General features: G+C 44.4%; 1 protein-coding gene across 1 annotated transcript in view; it reads right to left on the bottom strand.

The window, feature by feature from the left end:
- The window catches only part of ARHGAP15 (Rho GTPase activating protein 15), a 579674-nt gene that overhangs the window by 172779 nt on the left and 381857 nt on the right, over positions 1-25038 (bottom strand). The window contains exon 12 of the mRNA XM_083153856.1: positions 1779-1856. Within this exon, the coding sequence (XP_083009982.1) occupies positions 1779-1856 (78 nt within the window). The remainder of the gene's footprint in view (positions 1-1778; positions 1857-25038) is intronic.

Here is a 25038-nt window from a genome sequence, read left to right on the forward strand (position 1 = left end):
AGGGAGGCTTAGGTGAAAAATAAATCCCAGAATTATTATAAATGATGACATACCATTATACTCTGGTATGCCGACATACCATTATACTCTAATGGGCCAATTCAGGATCGCTCTTATAGATCCGAATGCGGCCCCAGCCCCGATGATCAGGTTTTGCGCATGTGCATTTCTGTGCATGTGCAAACCCTGGCAGTGTAACTCATTGGGCCATTCTCTGTGGGGAAGGAGGGCCGGGGGCTTGCAGGCGGCGGCTTCAGAGGAACACCCAGCAGTGCCAGATTAAGCCTTCCGGGGGCCCGGGGTACTTTAGCCAGGGGGGCCCCCTTGCACTTGTCAAACCCTCCCATGACTAAGCTGCTGCTGCTGTTCTCCATGGGCATGTAATGAGATCCACCAATTAGAGCTCAGCACAAACCTCTCAGCCTCTGCCCTCTGGTTTAAAGTGTCATGGGACTTAGTCAACTCCCAGTAATGCACAGTACACTTGTGCAATCAGTGTGCCTTGGCTCCCGATGCTCAGCACCATTAATCATTGTCACATTGGCAGATAGGTGAAGCTGCAGCACTACCCCACTCCCATGCACAAAACCTTCAGCTAAAAAAAAAAAAAAAAAAATTATTATTTTTAAAAAAAATACATGCCAACCACAGGGGGCCCCTGTGCCTCCATTATAATCCAGCCCTGACACCCAGCATTTTGAGCCTTTTATAAAAACGCTAGGCGTTCTCCTGGGAACGCAGGCATGGTGTTCCTAGCTCAGGGTGGGTGGCTGATGTCACATGACATAAGAGCCAGCCCCCTCTTTGGCTTCTCCGACAGAAATAAAAGTCAGTTTAGACCATCAAATGATTTCTCTCCCCTTCGGCCGCATGCGAGGGGATGTGTTCATGTACATCCCCTTGACCCGGTACCGGGGTTCCGCGGCTGGGGGGGGGGGGGTGCATTTGGATGGGGGGTGGGCTGTGTTTATGGGCTTGCTAGACAGCGAATGTATGCTGTTTAGCAAGCCTTCCTGAATCAGGCCATAAGTCTGCAATGCATTGGTTTTTATGCATGTGAGGGTGGCCAGGACATAGTGTGTGCGGGGGTGAGGGGAACAGAAAGCAGAGGGCAGATGCAGATGACCTGGCATACACTGTGCCAGGTCCCTTACTAGTTGGGTGATATATAGCGATAGGAACAATTAAAAGGAAAAATTTAAACATATTTCCAATAAAATCTGTTTCATACTTATTACCATCTGTTTGCATTTTTGTACTTTTACATTTAATAAAAGTGCTTAGAAAAAGTACCAAAATGTAAATCTGAAGAAAACTCTCCTTTTCCTTAATACTACAGTAAAAAACAGTAACAAAGATACAGTAATGGCATAACGTGCTGTATTAGGTAATTATGTAGTGGTAGAGGGCCTAATTGGCAGGGGATTCTCACAATAGCTTCACTAACCTATGGGAAGGGCATTTCCTGCAGTTAATGACGGAGTAGCCTGAGACATGGGCTTTTAGCTCTATAAGACAATCATCAATTTCCAGGAAATGTCTTCCCCTGTGGCCATTATTGCTTAGAAAAGTTCAAACACTCACCACTAAACTTTCTTGTTTTTACTTCCAGATAAGCTGAGCATATTATCATCAAAGGCTGAAAACAAGAATCCAAACATTGATGAAAATTGCAATGTGAAAATAAAAGTGGGAAAGACGGGGGTCTCTATTTTGGGAACAACAAGGTTTTGATGTGAAAAAGTCAAATCATGTCTGTTACATGAGGAGTAACTCACCCTGGTTTACAACAAATCGCAACTTCTGTATTGTAGACAGATTCCCGCTGACTCTGTACAAGCCACCGGCATCCAAGCCTGGAAAGGAGAAACAGGCTGTGTTACATACAGTATATGCAGGACACAGGCAATGTAGAATTGGTTCAATTTTCATAACATACTGTTGAGATATACAGTAGCAGCGGTGCATGATTTGTGTGAACCTCTTAATCAGGCCCTTTATGTGATGCAGTATGCAGAAAGGGCCCTGAGAATTGCATGTTCAACCCAGTGCTATATAACAAAACATGGAACTAAATAGCACAGAAGATATCTACCCTTTTAATGACCAGCATCACATATCCAGTATTTTACAGTATTTTACTATCCTATCCAAAGAAGCAAAACCAACCCCCCTTTCCAACCCACCCACCAATTCTCGATAGTAGCTTAACAACCTTTTGTAGCACCCACTTTCTCTGTCACATCTAATTATTGTGTAGTTTTACTGCAGGCTTGCGTATCCTCCCGGAATGGCAGGGAGGCTCCCGAAAATCTGATCCACCTGCCAACCCCCAAGAAGGTAGGCAATTCTCCCACTTGCTGTCCAATCCCCTTCTCTATTGATTCAATTACCGGAATGCGGGTCTGCAGAGAGGGAGCAGGGCTAAAATTACACGAGTATCTGCATTTTGCGTCATTTAATCCCTCTCCACAGGGCTGCGAATCACAGGGTTTTTGGGGGCAGGGACTAGTGATGTCAACCTTGTCCCCACACCCCCAATGTTTTGCCTCTCCAGACTTCTCTCGGAGAGGCAACAATAAAATTAGGCAAGTATGCTTTACTCGTTTACTGTTCCATCTTCAAACCATGTAAGAAAAGCTTCCAGAACTTCCGGCATTTTTTAAATAATAAAAATAAAATAGAACTAAAGAAACACATGCCTAGCACAGGCATCTTAATAGTAAATAGATGCAAAAGTTATAAAAACATACAGGCTGGTATCCAACTAGCCGTGGTAATTTATCCCAGCTAACGAATTCACCCAGGGCAATCTAATTAGCCCCTATATGCAGCACCACCAGGGATTTTGCGTCGAGTGGCTCAGGCTTCAGAAGTATAATCAACCATAAGCAGTCACCTAAGCCGCGATAATAAATAGGATCAGAAAATTATCCTGGATCCCATTGCACGATCTTGGATCCTTTTTTGGCCCATAAATGCAATGCCAAAAAATGTACTGCAATAGGTTAGCGCGATAATGACCATCGGTTAAAAACCATGCTGCTTTTATCGGATCCGATACGATTTCCCGGCGGTCGGAATCCCGACACTGGAATCCCGACCGCCGAAATCCCGACAAGGGGGGGACATGGATCGCCCCCCCTTGCGGGCTCGCTGCGCTCGCCACGCAGCGGGCCCGGTGCCTCGCTACGCTCGGCATGCTATTTTATTCTCCCTCTATGGATGTCGTGGACACCCACGGAGGGAGAAAGTTTCGGGATTTCGGCGGTCGGGATTCCAGTGTCGGGATTCCGACCGCCGGGATCCCGACCGCCGGCAAATCAACTGCATCCCCTTTTATCGGCTGAAAAGGATTGCATGTAACTGGATACCGGCAAAAGTGTACTATAACTAAAGGTGCCCATACATGGTACGAGGGTACCGTTCGATGCAATACGTGCTCCCGCAGGCATCCCATCACAAAGCACATAAAGTATCTGCACCCCGTGCTTTTTGAACTAGGTTTGGATTGCATCACATGCAAACCATTTGCATGCAATTTGATTGCATGCAATTTGGTCGCATGCAAAGTGATCTAGTTCAAAAAGCACAGGAATATTGTACCGTGTATGGGCACCTTTACTCAAAGACAAGAATATTTTTTGTTACAAGTTACTTGACATTGAGTTCCCTTAAACATTCCACAGTTTACAAAATAACAACATACAGTACATACAATGGTTATGTTCCTGTTCAGAAGTTCATTTTATTTTCTATATTATAGTTTTTTTTTTTTTTGCTACAAAAGTAAAAAATTGTCCTAAACGTGTATCTTTTTCTCACTCTGGAGGCTGATTAGCATCTTGCACAGTTTATGTAACATATGCAGACCCTCAGAAATATTACTCCAATTATAATTTTCACGAGCCACAGTGCTCCGATCCAAGAACTTTTTAAGTTTAGCCAAAACCAAACCAGTGGAAGATTTGGGCATCGGCTTTGCGACCACATTCCCTTAGCTGGATCGCAGATATATTATTTTAGAAACACATTTAGGCCAAGTGTAACTTAGAAGAGAGAACTGACTTGAAAGTTTTAAAGTTGTGATTCTGTGAACAATTTTCAAACAAAACAACTTTAAAGGCACCTTTGTCTATAAAAAGCAAAACATTGTGAAACACAAGGACACTGACGTTCAATAATACGTACGACAGAAAGAAATTACATGTATAGTACAGTAGTTCTGACCACGTCTGTACCAGACTGTTATGAAGGAAGTGGTGGCTGGTAGGAACCGTACAATTCTTCTTTGCATGGTCTAGTACCAATCTGGCAAATGTAGGATGCTCTTACCGAGTTGCGTAAGGTGGATGTAGTTCAAAGAACCCAATAGTAACAACTATAGACTACAAAAACAGGATATAGATGTATCCAAACCAAAATTGTGATCCTTCTTTCTTGTAAAACATTAGCAGCTTAGTATAAACTGGAAAAATCAGAAATATTTTTTTTTTAAACTACTATTATTAGTAGAATTCATGGTACTTATGTAGTATCTGGGCTGCCGATTTTTTGATTGTATGCCTTAAGTTAAGGCATACAATCAGATGCGATGCGATGCGATATCGCATCGCATCGCATACGACCATGCGATGCGATGCGATGCGATGACCCGATTTTTCCATAGGATTCAATGTTAAAATGGACTGAGTCCATTTTAACATGGAATTCAATGGGAAAAAGGGGTCCTTTTCATACCCCTACTATCCAAGTGGGCATGGAGTTGGATATAAACCTGTGGCGAGCGTAGCGAGCCACCGAGCCCGAAGCGTGGCGAGCGAAGCGAGCCCCGCGAGGGGACGGTATTATGTGTCCCCTCGCGGGGCTCGCTACGCTCGCCACGCTTCGGGCTCGGTGGCTCGCTACGCTCGCCACAGGTTTATATCCAACTCCATGCCCACTTGGATAGTAGGGGTATGAAAAGGACCCCTTTTCCCATTGAATTCTATGTTAAAATGGACAGAGTCCATTTTAACATTGAATCCTATGGAAAAATCGGGTCCATCGCATCGCATCGCATCGCATCGCATGCGATATGGTCGGGTGCGATGCGATGCGATGGACCCGATTTCAAAATCGGCAGCCCAGTTACTACATAAGTACCGAATTCATATAACTGTGTCATAAAGACCCACCTGGAAATTCAGCTGCAGGCATCCATGGTTGAATTTAATTTAAATGATTATATTCACCTTTTGCATCTGCGTGCAGTAAGTTACTCTGCTTTTCTATATTAAACATTTGATTATACATATGTTACATTACACTGCACAGGACTATGGTGTACTTTCTACAGTACAGTGCATTGCTGTTATCAACCTGATACACTATCATGCATACAATAGTATTATTTGATTATATATATATATGTTACGTTCCTGTTCAGAAGTTCGTTTTATTTTCTATATTATAGTATTTTTATTTTTGCTACAAATGTAGAAAATTGGGCAATACGGATGGGGTAATGGTTAGCATTACTACCTCACAGCCCTGAGGTCATGGGTTTGATTCCCACCATGGCACTAACCTAACTGTGCGTAGTTTGTATATTCTCCCCATACTTGCGTGGGTTTCCTCTGGGGGATTCAGTATGAAATCCCGGCGGTCGGGATCCCGGCGTTCAAAATCCCGACGCCGGAATCCCGACCACCGAAATCCTGACAAGGGGGGGACGTGGATCGCCCCCCCCCCCCCCTTGTGGGCTCGCTGCACTCGCCACGCAGCGGGCCTGGTGCCTCGCTACGCTCGGCACACTAATTTATTCTCCCTCCGAGGGTGTCGTGGACACCCACGGAGGGAGAAAGTGTCGGGATTTCGGCGGTCGGGATTCTGAACGCCGGGATCCCGACCGCCGGAATTTAAACTGCATCCCTCCTCTGGGTACTCCGGTTTCCTCCGACAATCCAAAAATATGCTGGTAGGTTAATTGGCTCCCAACAAATTAACCCTAGAATGTCTGTGTGTGCGTGTACAAGTGGTAGGGTATATAGATTGTAAGCTCCACTGGGGCAGGGACTGATGTGAATGTTCAAATATTCTCTGTAAAGCGCTGAGTAATATGTATGCACTATATAAGAAACTGTTAATAAATAAATAATAAATATATATATATATATATATATATATATATATAAATATATATATATATATAATATATTTAGAAAGGAGCTAAGTCATCTGGTGGCTGTCCACACCCATAAGAATTAAGGATGTAACTACCATAGGTGCAAGGGTTGCAGCTGCTATGGGGCCCAGAGCTGAAAGGGGCCCTCCTTTACAGTCTAAGTCATATGTGCTACAGTTTATACATTTATTACCATTAGTTGGTCAATAGGGGGCCCTTACTAACTTTTTCTATGGGGCCTACAAATGTCTAGTTACACACCTGATAAGAATGGGCCCCTAACACTGAATTCGCCAGTGGGGCCTAGTTGCCCCAGTCTGGCACTGAGTATATTAGGTGATAGGATGCTGATCTTATGGTATAATAGACACAGGCAGCATCTTGGTGTAAGGGAGAATACACAAGCAGATACTTGTAATACTAGTTGTCAGATAGTATAAGTAGCAGTATGCTCCAACAGCACAGAACTCATGCCATATGCTTACATGAATAATCTCTTACGTAGGGGAAGATGTACTAAGCTTTGACGAGTGACAAAGTGGAGAGTGCTAAGTACCAGACAATCAGTCTTTGTACACATGGTAATGATATTGGCATAGTTTGTCATTTCCAGGCTAATTGGGATAACAAATCACATAGATCATTCAGTGTGCACCCTCAATTGCATGCTCACGTGGTTTCATAATGATATCTTTGGATTGGCCGTGCTTCGCTGCCAATCAGAAGATGTTGTGTACACAGGCAAGGTACATGGTGCCATCATATCACTGCATCGTGCAGTACAGTGTGTATGCATGGTGTAATATGTAGGCATGTCAGCCAGCAGATCATTCTGGTGTGTACCCAGGCCTAAGTTACATGGTATAGGCTGGGTGTTGAAAATGACAGTTAGGGTCTGGTTAGGTGTTACTTTGTTTCCGTTCACTCCCCAAGCCTTAGTACATTTTGTATATATATATATATATATATATATATATATATATATATATATATATATATATATATATATACTAGGTGATTCATCGCGCCCTACGGGCGCTCTTCACACCGTCGTAAGGGGCTGCGCCCCCTTAATTTGTGAACGTTTGTATATGAGAAATATGGTTAGAATTGTATGAAAGATACCCTGTATTGCAACTTAGGTGTCCGCGAATCGCGGGAGGGGGGGTCGCGGAGGGTGCCGCGAATTGCAGGAGGGGGGGTCGCGGGGGGTGCCGCGAATTGCAGGAGGGGGGGTTGTGGGGGGGTGGATGCTGCGAATCGCGGGAGGGGAGGGATTGCAGAGAATCGCGAGAGGGGGGTCGCGGGGTGGGTTGCCGCAAATCGCGGGAGGGGGGTTACGGGGGCGGGGGTTGCGGCGAATCATGGTAGGGGGGGTCGCGGGGGATGTGCCGTGAATCACGGGAGGGGGGGTCACGGGGTGGGGTGCCCAGAATCGCGGGGGGGTGTGTGTGTGCCGTGAATCGCGGGAGTGGGGGTTGCGGGGGGGGGGGTGTGACGCGAATCGCCACAAGAAAAAATCAACACAGAAAGGTCAACACATGTAAATGTTGACATAAGTGTGGCACTTCATTGGTGTCCATGTCGACACATGAGAATGAATATGAAAACATTCAAAAAATGAAAAAAAAAACTTCAAAAACTCATGTCAACCTTTTTCATTGTCGACCATAGCCATGTCAGTGTTTTCCATGTGCAATTTAATTCTGGAGCTGCCGCGAATCACGGGGGGTGCCGCGAATTGCGGGAGGGGGGGGGTCGCGGGGTTGGGTGCCGCGAATCGCGGGAGGGCGGGGTTCACAGGGGTTCCGGTGGGGGGTTGCCACGAATTGCGGGAGGTGGGGGGTCACGGGGGGTGCCGCGAATCGCGGGAGGGGGGTTTCGGGGGGTGTGACGCGAATCGCCACAAGAAAAAATCAACACAGAAAGGTCAACACATGTAAATGTTGACATAAGTGTGCCACTTCATTGGTGTCCATGTCGACACATGACAATGAATATGAAAAAATTAAAAAAATTAAAAATAAATCTTCAAAAACTCAAAAACTCATGTCAACCTTTTTCATTGTCGACCATAGCCATGTCAGTGTTTTGCATGTGCCATTTAATCCTGGGGCTGCTGCGAATTGCGGGGGGGGGGTGTGCCGCGAATCGCGGGAGGGGGGTCGCAGGGGGGGTGCCGCCAATCGTGCAAGGGGGGGTCGCGGGGGGGGTCCTTTTTGCCGCGAATCGCGGGAGGGAGGTCGCGGGGGGGGTGTTTTTTCCGCGAATCGGGGGGGGGGGGGGTCAGGGGGGAGGGTTTACAGCGATTCGCGGGAGGGGGGGGTCGCGGGGTGGTGGTTATGCCGCGAATTGCGGGAGGGGTCGTGGGGGGGTTCTTTTTGCAGCGAATCGCGGGAGGGGGGGTCGCGGGGGTGTTTTTGCTGCGAATCGCGGTAGGGGGGGTCGCGGGGGAGCGGGTATTTTTGCCGCAAATCGCGGGAGGGGTGGGGGCGCGCGGGGGGGGGGGGGGTTGCCACAAATCGCGGGAGGGGGGCGCTCACCTGGTGGCTAGGGAGTAGCAGTGCTGGGCAACATGGGAAGGCAGTGGGTGTCTGGCACTGTCTGTGGGCTCACTGGGCTGGTTCTCTGTCACATACCACCCAACATGACCCTCTCCAGGAGGGACACAATGCTCTGTTTCTAGACTTCCCCTTAATGTATGATTGCCATCACCTGTTTTAAACAGGTTAATTTCTCAGAAAGGTGTTCAGCACAGATGAAGGCAATCACACATTAAGAGGAAAGTCCAGGAACAGAGCGTTATAGACACAGACACCCACTTTGAGTGACAGATGTAGCCAAATATATAGGAGATATATATAAAAAGAATTACAGTATATTCCTCCTATGACAACTTTTTTAGGAGAAACATTTTGGAGCTTGAAAAGCTAACGTATAAATGGAATGATTTGGGCAGTTTAATCGCTCAGGATGATGTGCTCTCAGTGTTATACATGACTTCAGTTTGGCAACATTTTCTTCCAGCAATTTAGTCTCTCAGGATGCATTACACAGATTTTTGCAGAAGGGTGGTGTCCCCTAGAAAAGGGCAGTTTTATAACTTCAGGATCATGACACATTAAAGTAAAGGGGAAACTCACTTTCCATGTTATAAGAGAATGCTGCTCCAGTTTGTTTTTCCAGTTCCACCTAGAAAAATGTACATCAGCTGCAGCTAATGTCAGAAATAAATCTATTAAGTGACACCGACCTAAACCTCTGGGCCCCAATATCAAACAGGAGTTTCTGTCCCATTCAACCTGCAATAACCTCCACACCTGTTAAAGCTGGATCATACATTATGGGGGGTATACAATCCGGGATTCCCACTGGGACAGTCGGAATCCCCGGCCGTTTACGGTTATACTGACTGTAACTCGACAGTCGGAACTCAATGTTCACGCTGTCGAGTGTCGAAAAAGTCAGTTTTGTAAAAAAAAAACGTCCGTGGGTTTGACAATCCACGCCCATTTACGCCTATACAGACTTGGTTCAATGTAGCAGGCTAATCCTGACCATGATGGCCAGCCGATATTTACCCTGTAGAAAGTTTCGGCATACATTGAATATATGTATCCTAGACTCCCGCCTAGTGTCCAGAAGACAGAGGGGTCAGGATTATTCTATCCCTATTTTAATATGGCCTTTTTTCACAAAATAGCAGAAAACAGAATCTTCCCTTAGGCCACAAGAGGTCTTAATCAGGTTCTGGCAAATGCTACTCCAGGAGCCCATCAGCAATATACAGTAAAGCGATAAATAAATAAGCCCTTATTGCTGTATCTGCTGGCGTACCAATTTGGCAGAATGCAAATCACGGTCCACTATTGCGCTGAGTATTGTCTTCCTTAAAATACCTTCAAATAACTATGGTCTGCTACTTACCTCTCTTCTCCTGTAGGAGCCAACATCATAAATTCCGCTCTCTCTCCAGGTACCTAGTATGAAGGTCAGGGCCTGATTAAAAGTCCCAGGTGCCCTAGGCAAATACACATGTAGCTCCCCTTGTAATGCTGGTAAACACAAGTGTATGGGCGTGCAGGGACTCGCCATCCATACTGCTCATGTGCACATAACAAAGGTTATACAACTGGCATGTACAGATGGAGCAGCTCTCAATGAAGCTGCTCCTGGGGATAGAATTGTTCATCGCCATCTCACTCCAGCCAGTGGAATGGGGCGCACGTGCATGAGATGCATGCACCCCGTGCCACTGTGTGCCGCCGGTCCCCTGCACCTCCACACAGTACTCTGCAGCACTCACTAGCTGCCCCCACTCTCTGCCTGTCTCCCTAAAGTGGACACGCGAATGTATGAGACGCTCGCGCATCCCTTTCAGATGGAGCTTCTGCCCACCAGCCTGTGCCAGCTCAGGACATCTGGCGATCCTGCGACTGGCTGACAGTCGCTCCATCTGTAGGATCTAATGCTTGTGGCATGTGAAGGAGACTTTGGCTTTAGGTTGACCAGCTGGCATTGTTGCACAATGTACATAAAGTAATGGTTCCTTCAGTAAGTTATATTGGCACAACCGGAAGTCACCTTATGAACTTTACCCCCCACAGTACACCGGGCCGGGTGATAGTTAACAAACATGGAATAAATGAGGCCTTCGTTTTATTCATCGGCTGTCACCTACAAGGCGCCCCCCTGTCCTGGAGTCCTAGGCTGCAGCCTATTGGTTAATCAAGCACCGATGAGGGTTGTAGTACTTGTGGCTCCTGTGTGAACTGGCTGCAGCTTCTTTTCAACCAAAAGTCCCATATGCTCCCATACATCATACTGTGCAGGGTGTTTCAGATCTCTGCCTGGTTTTCCCTGCCAGCGTTGACAGCATTCTGGCTGTCAGTAACTGTGTAACTCATGGAACATACAGTGACAAAAATTATACTCAGTACTTTTCAAATGAATTCAGCAATATGGGATATTGATAACTGTTTTATAAATATTCAGTTTCTTTGCTAACATCTGAATGTGCCATATTAAAGGTTGCGGTGATACCAATTTGTTATTGTGTAAAATGGCTTCAGATGAAAAAAGAGATCCTATTGCAGAAAAGTGAGGCCTAATTCTACTGCACAAACCAGCATCACTAGAATATACCTGTGTACGGTTGCAATCTGGCAAAGTGATCTCACTATTCTGCTCCAATAGAGAAACTACATCTTGCAATGGAAAAGTAGTAAGATGGGACTGAGGCTTTTGAAAATCAATCTTTTCCTTTAAATAAGACTTGTGGGTTTTGGCTTAACATGAATCACAGCCCACAAGTTTCAAGTCATGTAATATAAAGGAATATTTCGAAAACATTTCATTCACTCACTGAGAAATTAGACCAAGAATCTCAGCTGCTAGTTAAAGGGACAATAGCATTCAAAGATAGTTTAATGTCTTGTTTCTATTTTATAGGCTGCTTTTCACAACAATACCATTGCAAGTTAACAGTGTTGTCTCTACATTACCGATATGGAATTCCTCTATGGCTGTCATAGAGATGATGTTATTAATGCTTCCGCAATGCATGCAGCAAAATGAATGCTGAAATTCCTCGGTACTTGTGGAGTATCACGGCTCCCACGACCTTCATCGTATGCTGATTGTATGCTAAAAATCGCATCGCATGCGATCAAATCGCATGCGATGCGATCGCACCCGATTTTGCACTGAAATGCATCAGAATGCATTGAAATGTGTATTAAACTTGTGAAATGCCCCCAAATGCCATTTTTCATAGTGCACCACCCCCACTATCAACGTCAACCCGAAGCGTGGCGAGCGCAGCGAGCCCGCGCGGGGCGGCGGTACGCGTCCTACGACCTTTTCATACCCCCACTATCCACGTCGGCGTGGAGTTGAGAATAGAATAGTGTGACGAGCGCAGCGAGCCACCGAGCCCGAAGCGTGGCGAGTGCAGCGAGCCCCGCGAGGGGACGCGGATACCTTCACAGCTATATGCGTCCCCTCGCGGGCTTCACAGGTATCCGCGTCCCCTCGCGGGGCTCGGTGGTTTGCTGCGCTCGCCACACTATTCTATTCTCAACTCCACGCCGACGTGGATAGTGGGGGTATGAAAAGGTCGTAGGACGCGTACCGCCGCCCCTCGCGGGCTCGCTGGGTTGACGTTGATAGTGGGGGTGGTGCACTATGAAAAATGGCATTTGGGGGCATTTCACTAGTTTAATACACATTTCAATGCATTCTGATGCATTTCAGTGTAAAATCGGGTGCCATCGCATCGCATCGGATGCCATTGTATGGCATCGGATGCGATCGCATACGATTTTTGAGCAAAAATGCTCAAAAATCGGTAAAAATCGTATTGCATCGTATGCCATCGTATGCCACTACATATGGCATACGATGCCATACGATGGGAGCCGTGATACTCCACAAGTACCAATTCCTCTATTTAGGTTTTGTGACATCTGGAAGACCAATCTGTATATATCCAAATGCTTGGCCATCATCATTATCAGTGCTTTCGTGCACCAGTCCTGTCGGATGGGTGGTAGTAACCCTACATATACCTAACTCTACATAGCCCGCAATTCCGTTGATATGCACTCAGCACAGGTCTCAATGGGGTCAGCAACACCCAGTGTGCTGACAATAATCCTGCACCAGACTGAAATATGACGTGGCATAGCATGTAAGGGCATGGCCTCTTGGACCAACCTTGTTGTCATAATTGAGGGTCATTCTCAGCTGCAATACAATACATAGAACAATACAGTAGGGGATTAGGATAGGATTAAGTCCAACAGTTCTGACTCACTTAATCCCATTGAAGGGCTAGATGAGAATGGCTCTATTTTGCCTTTGTTTTGCTTTTTTTGTCATGTTAAAATTTTGGGTACTTGTGTAGCTTCACGGCGGCAGTTTATGCTATGTTTAAAGCTATGCTAATAGCGTAGCCCAACAGCCGCCTTACTTGTGTAGTTTTACGGCGGTAGCCTAAGATACATTATCAGCGTAGGCTGCCGCCGTGAAACTACACAAATAATTACCGTACTGTTGGCGGGAACTCTGCATCCCTGTCCCTGGCGTCCCTGCCAAGCCTAGTCAGCGCCTCTCTCACACCACCGGCGCCAGCATGATTCCCTCTCTTTGGCGGAGAGGCAATCATGCTGGCGCCGGTGGAGAGGAGCTCCATCTGTATAAGATGCAGGAGCGTCTCAGACGCTCCAGCAATGCGACGCTCCTGCGTCTGAGTAGCTATTGCAGCAGGGTACAGCAACCATGCCGACAGGGTTAGGGGTTCTGTAGCGCGTGCGTCTCCTGTCCAAAGAGGGGGTGCGGACACAAGTGCGTCTCATTCACAATGAAGGTGGCATTTGCCAGTGCTCCATGTTACGTACTGGCAAATTCCTCCATTTGAAACCCCCACTATCCACGGCAGCCCAAAGCATGAAAGGCATTTGCCAGTGTTCCATGTTACATACTGGAAAATGCCTCCTTTTCAAACCCCCACTATCCATGGCAGCCCGAAGCGTGGCAAGCGCAGTGAACCCCGTGAGGGGACGTGTTACGCGTTGTCCCGACCTTTTCATACCCCCACTATCCATGTCGGCGTGGAGTTGATGTTATATAGTGTGGCGAGTGCAGCAAGCCACCGAGCCCCACGAGGGGACGCAGATTACATGTAAGGTAATCCACGTCTCCTCGTGGGGCACGATGCGCTCGCCACGCTTCAGGCTCGGTGGCTCGCTGTGCTAATCACACTATATAAAATCAACTCCATGCCAACGTGGATAGTGGGGGTATAAAAAGGTTGGGCGGACACGTAACGCGTCTGCTCGCCACGCTTTATTGGCTGCCGTGGATAGTGGGGGTGTTTCAGGAACTCACTGACTCCTCCTCTGTCAGCGGCTTTATAAATAAAATAAACTAATAATAATCATCATAAGAATAATAGTAATTATAATAATATAATCATCAGTATAAACATACTAATCATCATCATCATCATCATAATAATAATAGTAACCTTATAAGTCCATAAGCAAACGCTCAAGATAAATATAAATAAAATCTAAACATGAAATTGGCAGCACTGTCTACATGGCTTTTCCTGAACAGATAGCATTTTATACATTACAACCTTTGCACTAATTAATTTTCAGAACTAACTGACAACTAATTAGTTTACTCATTTCTAATTTAATGATATCCATACAAGAACTTTAAATATATCTTTAGAATAACTAGGCCACACGGTGTAAAGAGCAGTGCAGTTGAAACGTGAAATCATCTTTTTCAATAAATAACATGGCTGTAAAAAATGACTGCACTTTTCTATTAACCCATGTGCAATTATTTTTTCTTGAACAACTCTTAACATGATCTTATTAGAACCAGAAGATGTCGGTACATTGAGAATGTTTAGGAGATGAGTGCACTTTCATTATACTGCAAAATGGCAAGCCACGAATAATTTTCTGCACCAAACATGATTCGGGGTTATAGCGAGAGCACTAGTTGCTAATTTACAGAGTAAGTGCAAAAGTTCACATTTGTAGCCTGCAGTGATGTCTCCCGAGAGCTCAGAAATTTAAAAACTACAGTAGGCGCACAACTCCAAAGGTATCTAGCGAGTCATTTCAAGTTCTAATGTTCGGTATTGAGCATGTGTACAAGTCTGCGATGTTGGACAAAGAACTGCTGCAGGCTGTCAATGTCAGTATCTCCCCCATCCTGCCCACTCTACACACTTTATGGCCAGCCACGGAATCATTGCCATCAGTAAGAGATGTTGGGCAAGATGCTCTATCATCTACGCCCGCCCTACGCACCACTTCGCTGGTTAGCGCTGACATAATTATCGCACATGCTCTAACATATGCGATAATTATGGCAAAGTACATCTCTTGCATTAAGAGCTGTCGTTTGCAGTGAGACATCGGGTCCCGGCGTCTCCTCCCTCCCTTACCTGGCTTGTGCTGCTGCTGCGGGAGGGTTGGCTCTCCTCCTCACTGCACTCGGAAGAGGATTTACAGTGCAGGGAGGAGGAGGTTACAGGTCCGGACACAGGTGAGGGGGGGTTCAGCGGGGGTCCGTGTGGGGCGGCAGGGGTCCATTTGGGGTGGCAGTGGGTCACTGTAGAAGACCATAGGCTTCTATGGGGCATCGCCAGCTTTAGAGAATCCCACCCGGTGGATGAATTTCCCATTTGACTTTGTCTCCATCTCTGCAGTGGGTGGGTGTGACTGACTATTGGAACCCTAAACCCTCATGGGTATAATGTCAACATTTGAGGATATATGAGAAAGGGGGCATGGCCTAGCTCCATCAAGTGCTTGCCCAAGAGACCTGATGCTGTAACAGGTAGTGTTGTCTTTCGATTGCTCCCCTCTCTCTCTGCCTGAGCAAGATGCAATAATCCAGAAATGCAGGAAAATTCTGTGTTCAGGGTTTTTACTGGATTTCCAAATTTTCTAAAGCCGCAACACAGAAGCTCCAATACAGAGGGTAATGCCTGTTATAGCTAGATCCACAGGTGCAGCATCACAAACAGGACCTGTTTAAGGGTTAAAGCCACCCTAGACAGAAGTGTCCATCCCCTCCTATGCATTAATTATAATTTTTCTTACCCATGTGCTCATTGACAGGGGTTACATGCTCGTTGCCAAGGGTTAAAAGGGTTACATGCTCATTGCTAGAGGTTATGTTTTAGTTGGCACAGGTTACATGCTCATTGCTGGGGGTTACATGTCTGTTGTCAGGTGTTCCATGCTCATTGCCAGGGGGGGTTGGTTTACATGCTTGTATTGAGGGGGATTACATGCTCGTTGACAGGGGGTTAAATGCTCGGTGCTAGAGGTTTACTGCTCAGAGCGCACCAGCGCTCCAGGAATTCACACTTCTGGTAAGCACTGGATGCACTGCCTTCCTCCGACAGATGCTAGAGGTCTAATCAGACCTCTAGCATCTGTCTCCTAGAGGGTAGTGCCCATTTTTTGGGCGGTTGTTTTTGAAGATTCCATGCCATCCACATTGGGTCTGCCGAGACCGGGTTCTGCCCTGACGGGGCTCCCTGTAGTAGGTACAGCTTCTACTGTGCTGTTGCTGAACGACCGAGGACCCAGAGCTCCTAACTGCAGCCTGATCAGCCTATTGGTTGGTCAGGCCCTGTTCACAAAACAAAAGTCCAGTTTCCCCAACAGAGTATAAAACATTCATAGTATATATTGCAGATGTTTTATGGGGTTCACATATATGGGTGTATTTGTGCACAAAGTTTGTATTATCAGCTTTACACTTACACCAGGGTGAGAGCACCCACAAATCAGACCTGCGTCTGCACACCCAATACCCATGGCAGTGTGCCCACTATCCACATTTGCAGGTCCATTTCTGCCAGGCCTGCAGCCTTCAAATCATTTGCTATGTTAGCCTTTATGGCAGGCATATGACTGGAAAAACATATGCAGCGGGAAAACAGAAAGAAATTTATATTGTTGCTGAAGAAAATCCAAAAATCACGTTTACACCTCACTCTGAATAAGGCCCTGTGTACAGGACAGAAGCATTTAAGTGAACAGTCACTTCTGTGTTTGTGTATAGTCACAAGATACATGTGCTTTTTTATGATATGCTGCATCTGTTTGATTTATGTCATGCTGTTTGTCTTTTTATCTCTCCTGATTGTATGTTTGTGAAATGATTTCTACAGTGCTCTTTGAAAATTGCCAGAGAGCCCTTCAAAGTGAATGCCTGTATAGGAAAATGAATTCTGTAATACTAGATACCTGGGAACAGGATAATGCTGTTGGCAACAGATTTGCAATGTTGTTGTCACTGCATTTGCTGTACTCTAGTTTTCTGGGGTTTTTGTCAATGAGGAGACCACAAACTTGTTGACATTGGTGCTTGCCATAAAAGGTGCCTGGGTTGAATTCCACATATGGGTCAGTTCAAGGTAGAGTTGCCCAGAGTGTGGCTGCTGTGGTCTGGGTTGCCTTAAACCAACTATAGTCAGGTATTACCCTACAGACGGTTCTAATAGTCAGAGTTGGTGGTGCTCCCCTGTGTCAGATATATACCAAGAAGAACGCGAGAAAAAGAAGACTCTTCTTGGGGCAATGGTTTGTAGACAAAAGTATTAATTAAAAAACGTAACTTTGAATAGGATAATTAAAATTAAATTGGAAAACTGGGTGATAAAGCTGTGGTAATGTATGATTTAGGTATACATGAAAATAGTAGTTCAACGATGGGTTCATCAACCAAGTCACAATAAATAATTTTTTCGGGTACTTGTTTCCTAGCAGGGTGCCCACTACTCTATTTACGTAATGGGCTATTCAGGGTAAGGAAATCGGATCGCATCGTATGCCCTTAATGGCATCCAATCAGATGAGATCCAATCAGATGAGATCCAATTTTTTATCTTGAAATCGGATCGCATCGCATCGTATGCCCTTAATGGCATCCAATCAGATGAGATCCAATCAGATGAGATCCAATTTTTTATCTTATCCTATCTTTTTAATGGTGAAAGCGCCTGACGCCACCCCGCCATCAACGTGAACCCGAAGCGTGGCGAGCGCAGCGAGCCCGCGAGGGGCGGCGGTACGCGTCCTCCGACCTTTTGATGCCCTACTATCCACTAGGGCGTGGAGTGAGAATAGAATAGTGTGGCGAGCGCAGCGAGCCACCGAGCCCGAAGCGTGGCGAGCGCAGCGAGCCCCGCGAGGGGACGCAGATACCTTCACAGGTAAACGCGTCCCTTCGCGGGCTTCCCAGGTGTCCGCGTCGCCATGGACACCTGGGAAGCCCGCGAGGGGACGCGTATAACTGTGAAGGTATCCGCGTCCCCTCGCGGGGCTCGCTGCGCTCGCCACGCTTCGGGCTCGGTGGCTCGCTGCGCTCGCCACACTATTCTATTCTCACTCCACGCCCTAGTGGATAGTAGGGCATGAAAAGGTCGGAGGACGCGTACCGCCGCCCCTCGCGGGCTCGCTGCGCTCGCCACGCTTCGGGTTCACGTTGATGGCGGGGTGGCGTCAGGCGCTTTCACCATTAAAAAGATAGGATAAGATAAAAAAAATTGGATCCCATCTCATTGTATGCCATACGATTTTTTTATCTTATCCTATCTTTTTAATGTATTCTCTGACTTAGCCCATTAAAAAGATAGGATAAGATAAAAAATTGGATCTCATCTGATTGGATCTCATCTGATTGGATGCCATTAAGGGCATACGATGCGATGCGATCCGATTTCACTACGGTGCCGTACGTAGAAAATCTGGGCGCCCTGCTAGGAAACAAGTACCTTTTTTCGATATAGCAATATATCCTGTATGAGTACTAGGGTTCATAGAAATAATAATGAAACAGGTATATTTTCATAATAAAAATGGAGACTCATGTGAATTAGAACGTTACCATGCCCAATTTCCACAAGCTATGCCTCAATTATTTAATACTGCACTTTTATTCCTGGCATGTTACTCTTTTTTAGGCATTGGAAATGTGACTATTCTTTAACCCTTTGAGTGCCAAGTGAATTTGTCAAAATAGGTGTGAAAAATTGTCAAGCAAAAATTTTTATTAATCATAATGACCTGTAATGTTTACCTTATATACCTTATTTTTTTTACCTTATATACCTTTTTTATTTTTCCCCACATTTTTTATATGAGTTGATATAACAAATGTGGGTGATGCTGGCATTGTTAGTGGATATTTTGCACATCTTTCACAGAGATGTTGGCGATGTAAAGTTATTATCACTAAAAGTTTTTACAAAGCATAAAGTATTATCTCACTTGCTTTATCACAACTGAACTGCCAAAAATGACTATCACATAATTAACAAACTATTTGCAGTAAAATGCAAAATTTGATGTATAAAAGTGAAAGAAATAAGAAACAGGTAATAAAAAAAGTTTATCTTCTTTACGGATGTAGAAAAAACACAGTTTAATGAAAGATGATTCATGGCAACTATCCCTGGTTACTAGGGGCCTAATTCAGATGGGAATAGAGGTGCATGTGCTGCATGGGTCTGTGAAGCAGCAAACAGATCAGCTGTTTCTCATTAATTACCTTTTATATAGCTTGTCTGCCTAGAATATATGGAAATATAATTTACTAATTGAACACATTATATGATATGGTAGCCAGTGTGGTCTTCAGTATAAGCTAGTAAGGGTCTTACCTAATAGTGTTGTGATGGTGTTAGTAAGAGACATAACAACTGCTGCTCAGTAGCTAATTTAGGGTTCAGGCCCCACCTAGGCATAACTTTATTGGCTGCTACCTATCAAGTCTGTCCCGTCTTCATGTTGGAGCCTCCTGACTGCCAAATCAGTAAAAATCTCACCACCTCCCTTCTTCCAGCCACAAGTTGCTGACCACTGCCCCCTCCTCCCACACTGATTACAAAATAAAAAAAGCAGCAAAGATAAAAAAAATCACATGGTCTCATTTTGCTATTGCCCTAGTAGGACTCTCATGCAAGCGAGCATGTTGTGCCACCGCCCCAAGCAAGTGTCATTCCTAGGCATGAGGTGCCTAATGGGAAATTCACCACTGCTACTGTTGCCAGGACACTTGTATGGCATCTCAGACCACAGGCATGGTCATAGCATAGTATGCCAGGTAAAAGGAAGTGGAAAGCGACAACACCTGGAACATCAGACTTCTACTACTTGATATAGTTGTTTTCTCTGTTTCACTAAATGAATGTTAAGTGCATACAATTAATTGGAAATGTATTAGACATTGATACCACAAAGTTAAAGAAGCTCTCAGTTCTAAATCCCCCGACTTACTACACAGTACACTACAGTACAGTAAGGACCCTAATTCCTATATATACACAGTATACTGTAGGTTGAAATGCATGCTTACCACCAAATGGGCTTGATTATATCTATTGATGATAATATCGGTCACAGTTGTGTCACGTTTTTTCACTAAAGTATGTTAAATAGATATAATATTGCACTTACTTTACCTATTGGTTTTCAATGGCCACCAGAATGGGGTCGGATGTGCCTACTAGCTAAAGATTGGATCTATCTATCACATAAAACAAGTAGTCTCTGGATTGGGCTCAGACATGTCCATTGGAATCTGGATTTGAACCATTCTGTGCACACCCACCACAAGACTGGGCTCATAAGTGTCTGTTAGCCACCCAAACAAGGCCTTTCTAGCTCACATGTTGTGATCTAGTAAAGCCTTTAAGTGGCTTACAGAGGTGGAAGAACTTTAGTTTCTGGGTCAACTTGAGTGTCCCAACACATGTATGTGCTTTATAAATAAAAATTTGTAAAAAAATAATTTTTTGCTGTCAAGGAATAAATGATACCCACGGAGTGTACTTTTACATCTCTCAACAATTCAAGTTTGGAAGGGGAAACCTTTGAAATAAAATACTGCACAATAAAATAGCTGAGCATGCTGGGAGCGCGAGAGCCCCCGCTTCCTGCAAATCGCACGGTTGACACACAACATCATAACAAAGTAGTTTGAGGTAATAATTTCAGTAATTTGTTTTTTTCAGGTCACTGTAATCTAACTAAAGATAACTAATTGCTCAAAGTAAACATTCCAGTGTGACCACAAAAGGAATCCATTACACAAACATATAATTCACAGTCATTTTCGTGGGCTGTAAACAGTTTGGAATGAGCATAAAAATGGAACAAGAATCAAAGTGAGCATTTAGAAATGAAAAAGTATTTGCTACAAAAGGTCAGTCCCTTTGCTTGGCAAACCCTATGCAAAGCCCTGGGAACAAGCTGATCACACATGCAGAGGAGGCCTTTTCTAGCCAACAACCGCTTTGTTTCTTTAAACAGACATCGGAACCTATAACTGGATCCTGTCAAACAAACGACAGTAAAAAATATATAACAGCTGCTAAGAATTACAGTTGAGAGATAAAGCTATAAGTGCAGAGACCCTTCTCAGGAATGGGACCAATGGCCTCTTTCATTCCCGTAACATTGTCACGGGCTCCAGGCTGACATTTCTGGCATGGAATCAAATTTGCACTACTGTGCGTATCCCACGACTGTTGTTTTTCCTTTTCTTGATGTGAGGACTATTAAAATAAATGACGCACGCATACCCACACTTTATTCCAGTATAGTATTGTTTAGAGATGTGTGTGACTTGTCTTTTTGTTTTGGTTCTTATTTCTTCGTGTTTTTGGAATTGGTTTTGCAAAACCAACCTCAAGTGTTTCGGTTCAGAAATAGGATTTAAAATCCACATATTGGGTTTTGGATTTCTTGCAAACAGTTCAAAACCGATGAAACCATGACATTTTGTATTACAAAACCCGAAAAATACAAATTCCGAACTGCTAAAGATCTGAACTGAAAATTCAGATTGATTCAGAGTTTTAAAGAAATAATCCACACCTCTCTAGTATTGATGTGTAATTCAAAGTGTATTTTAAAAAATATCCTGCTCTGAATATTAGTTTCATAAATTGAAAATTGGAGCCGATTCTGGATCACATGTAGTGATCTCAATTGGCCAGCAAATAAAAGTGAGTGCAAACCCTGACTGCGAATGGCCACTGTGTTACTCACTCGCTGGGCAATTCACAGCTTGGAGGGAAGGACCAGAGTGGTTGGGGGGTTGGCAGTGCTGGCCATCCATGGGTACACTGGGTGTTTTCATGGGTATGCGGGTGGGCTGATGCCTGCTGGGGGCAGGCAGCTGACATCACATGACGTCAGCCGCCCGGCTGTCTTCGTCCCAGGCACTCACAAATACAAGTGAGTTGAGACTGACTTTTACTTGCGAAGGCAGAAGAAACCATTTGATGGTCGGTGACCATTGAATGATTTCTCCTGAAGCAGCGCCATGTGATGGGATGTGTCTTCGGTACACGCATGATTGTGAGGGGAAACGCTAGTGGGATGATTGGATTTTTGGCTTTTCTGGTGGGCTCTATTGCAATCTGTAAACTGCGATCTATGCAGCTTACCAAGTCAAACAGAATCATGCCCAATATTACCATCTTTATAAATAAAGCTTTGAGATACAGACATGGAGAATTATGTTCCAAGATGGAGGTCCCACTTTAACTATAAAATATTTTTATTTATAAACTGGCCTACAAATTGCTTTGGTAAGTCTATTGAAATAGACAAAGTGCTGTAGCAAATTAATCTCTTCATTAACGACCAAATTGTACACTTTATACACGCCGCTTAATATACTTTGGCATGCTGTCCTTCACTGCAGTGTTGCACAGTTTCAAATCATCATAGGAACCTTGGGCCTTATTCTGGTTCACTCTTAGAGGCAAGTTCCTTCTCAAATGGACAAAACCATGTGCACCTCAGGTGGGGAAGCTATAACATGTGCAGAGAGAATTAGATTTGGGTGAGTTATTTTGTTTCTGAGCAAGGAAAATACTGACTGCTTTATTTCTACACTGCAATATAGATATTGCTTTGAAGAAAAACCCCACCCAAATCAAACTCTATCTGCACATGTTACATCTGCCCCACCTGCAGTGCACATGGTTTTGTCCATTTGAGAAGGAATTTGCCTCTAAGAGTGAACCAGAATAAGGCCCCTTGTGCTTAGCCAGAATTTTTGCTGATACAGTACACCTGCTCATAGCGGTGCACTCCGCGTATGAGCATGAAACACAGAGGTTGCCAACTAGCCTTAAGATTGGTACCATTGCCTTCTGAGTCAATACTCTAAAATATTTGGCCCATAGACTCTAGTAAAAGTACTTATTCTGTTCCTATTTACAATATACCCTTTGATACAATTTAAATTTATTTACAATGTACAGAATAAAAGCAATTTATAATCTACTTAATACTATATACCACTACCTTTAGTCAAAATATAATGCAGTTTGTAGGACTTTCCATTCCAGCTTCTGCCTTTATTTTAGTTAATACATTTTTGTCCTATATGGGTGGTGTGTAATTTATTTTAGTCTTACTTGTATATGGTTATTATTTAGGAATATATGTGTATTGATTATATCATTCTGCCATAATGATACCTTTGTTTTCACACTGTAAGTCCAGAACCAATCTATTGCTTGTATCATAAAACTTACATTCATTGCTGCACGAATATAATGAAATGAAAGAGGTGAGGTGAAAGGGGCGTGAGAGGGAATGAGGTGATGGGTGCAAGGTAGCATGATGGAGCCAGGTGATGGTGGAGGAGGTGTGAGCTTGACAGGGGGAGTGGCGATGGGGTGGCATGAGCGGGTGAGGTGATGGGGGTGAGATAACAGGGGGTGAGAGGGGATGATGAAGTGAGGTGGGGGTGGAAGAGCAGAGGAGGCTAGTCTCATTCTTACTAGCCTCGTCCAGCCTCCTGTTCACCGGCGCCAGGCTACTTTTCTGCCCTGCAACATGCTCTCCAGCTGCCGGTCGCTTATGCCACTACCCATCACCTGCTCCCGGCCGCCGCTGCCTTTCCCAATCTCCCAGCCACCGCTGCCACTCCCCATCTCCTGATCCCAGTCACCGCTGCTCTGCATCTACACCAGGGGTAGCCAACTCCAGTCCTCAAGAGCTACCAACAGTTAACGTTTTCCATGTCTCCTCACAGAATTAAAAGTGAAGTATTTAGCTCGACCTGTGGATCTTTTAAAATGTGTCAGTCAGTAATGAGTGCACCTGTGTACCTGCGAGGTGAGCTGGAAAATGTGAACTGTTGGTAGCTCTCGAGGACTGGAGTTGGCTACCCCTGATCTACACAGTGATCAGTGCCTTTCTGTGTATTAATCAAAAACTCGGGTTGAATCCTTTCATACTGCTGGCGACCCGGGTTTTTGGAAATAAGATCCGGGAAAAACACTGGGAAATTCCAGGGTCGAAGCCCTGGCATTTTAGATCCGGTTGACGATTTCATACAGAGAAAAAACCTCCTGCACCAGGGTAATTCCCAGGTTTTATTTTCTGTCTGAAAGGGGTATTATATTGCTATACTTATTGATTAATGATAGGAGTGAGCTACTGTATTTCCTAACATGGACATTGTAGTAAAATATATGGCTGGTTATAATCTGACATCACTATTCTACAAAAATAACCATTGTAGGTAGTTGCTTATATGTGAATCTACACCATGTATTATGATATAACATTATCCTCTAAAAAGTAGAGAATCCCTTTATATATATGTAAATGTAACAAGATTCCCACTTTCTTTGTGTTGACTTACCTTGTATTTAAAGTTTAGTGGCCCTTTAAGGAAGGTGAATATTTATTTATTGCAGTTTTCAAGCTAATTTAAATATCCATGCAAATTAGACCAGTTAAAATTGAATATGCTAAGATGCAAATGTATTTTTTTCACACTTTGTAACAATTTGTTGTATCCATAGGCAATTGTGTCAAAACCAGTGTACAGTATAATTTGCATATATAACACGTTGGGGTATTGGATGCAAATGTTTTCGAATAACATGAACTGGGAACGTTACGTTTAGATTATATTCCAAAGTATCTACGATGCTTTGTAATGCTGGCAGATATAATCGAGATAAATACTTGAGAGAAACGTCATTATTTTCTATGTGTTATTCCAGATTTCTGCTTTAGCTTATACTGTTCCAAGATTATTTCTAGTACAAAAATGTCCTGGCATATTGTAATTAGCACTTAACACTTGTATATGACATTTGACATAGACCACCATAAATAATGAGAACTGTATATGATGTTGGCATTTCCTTCCATGTCCAACCTTTTTTCTATCATCAGGAAATAAGAAAATTAATTTGACAAAATCAACCATGGTGATTGGATAGTCTATTAACATCCAATAGCTTCTTACACATACAGATAAACTGAGAACACATTTCATGAGATCCA

The sequence above is a fragment of the Crinia signifera genome, chromosome 7 (genome assembly GCF_055691185.1).
Source record: "Crinia signifera chromosome 7, ASM5569118v1, whole genome shotgun sequence".
Classification (NCBI taxonomy): domain Eukaryota; kingdom Metazoa; phylum Chordata; class Amphibia; order Anura; family Myobatrachidae; genus Crinia; species Crinia signifera.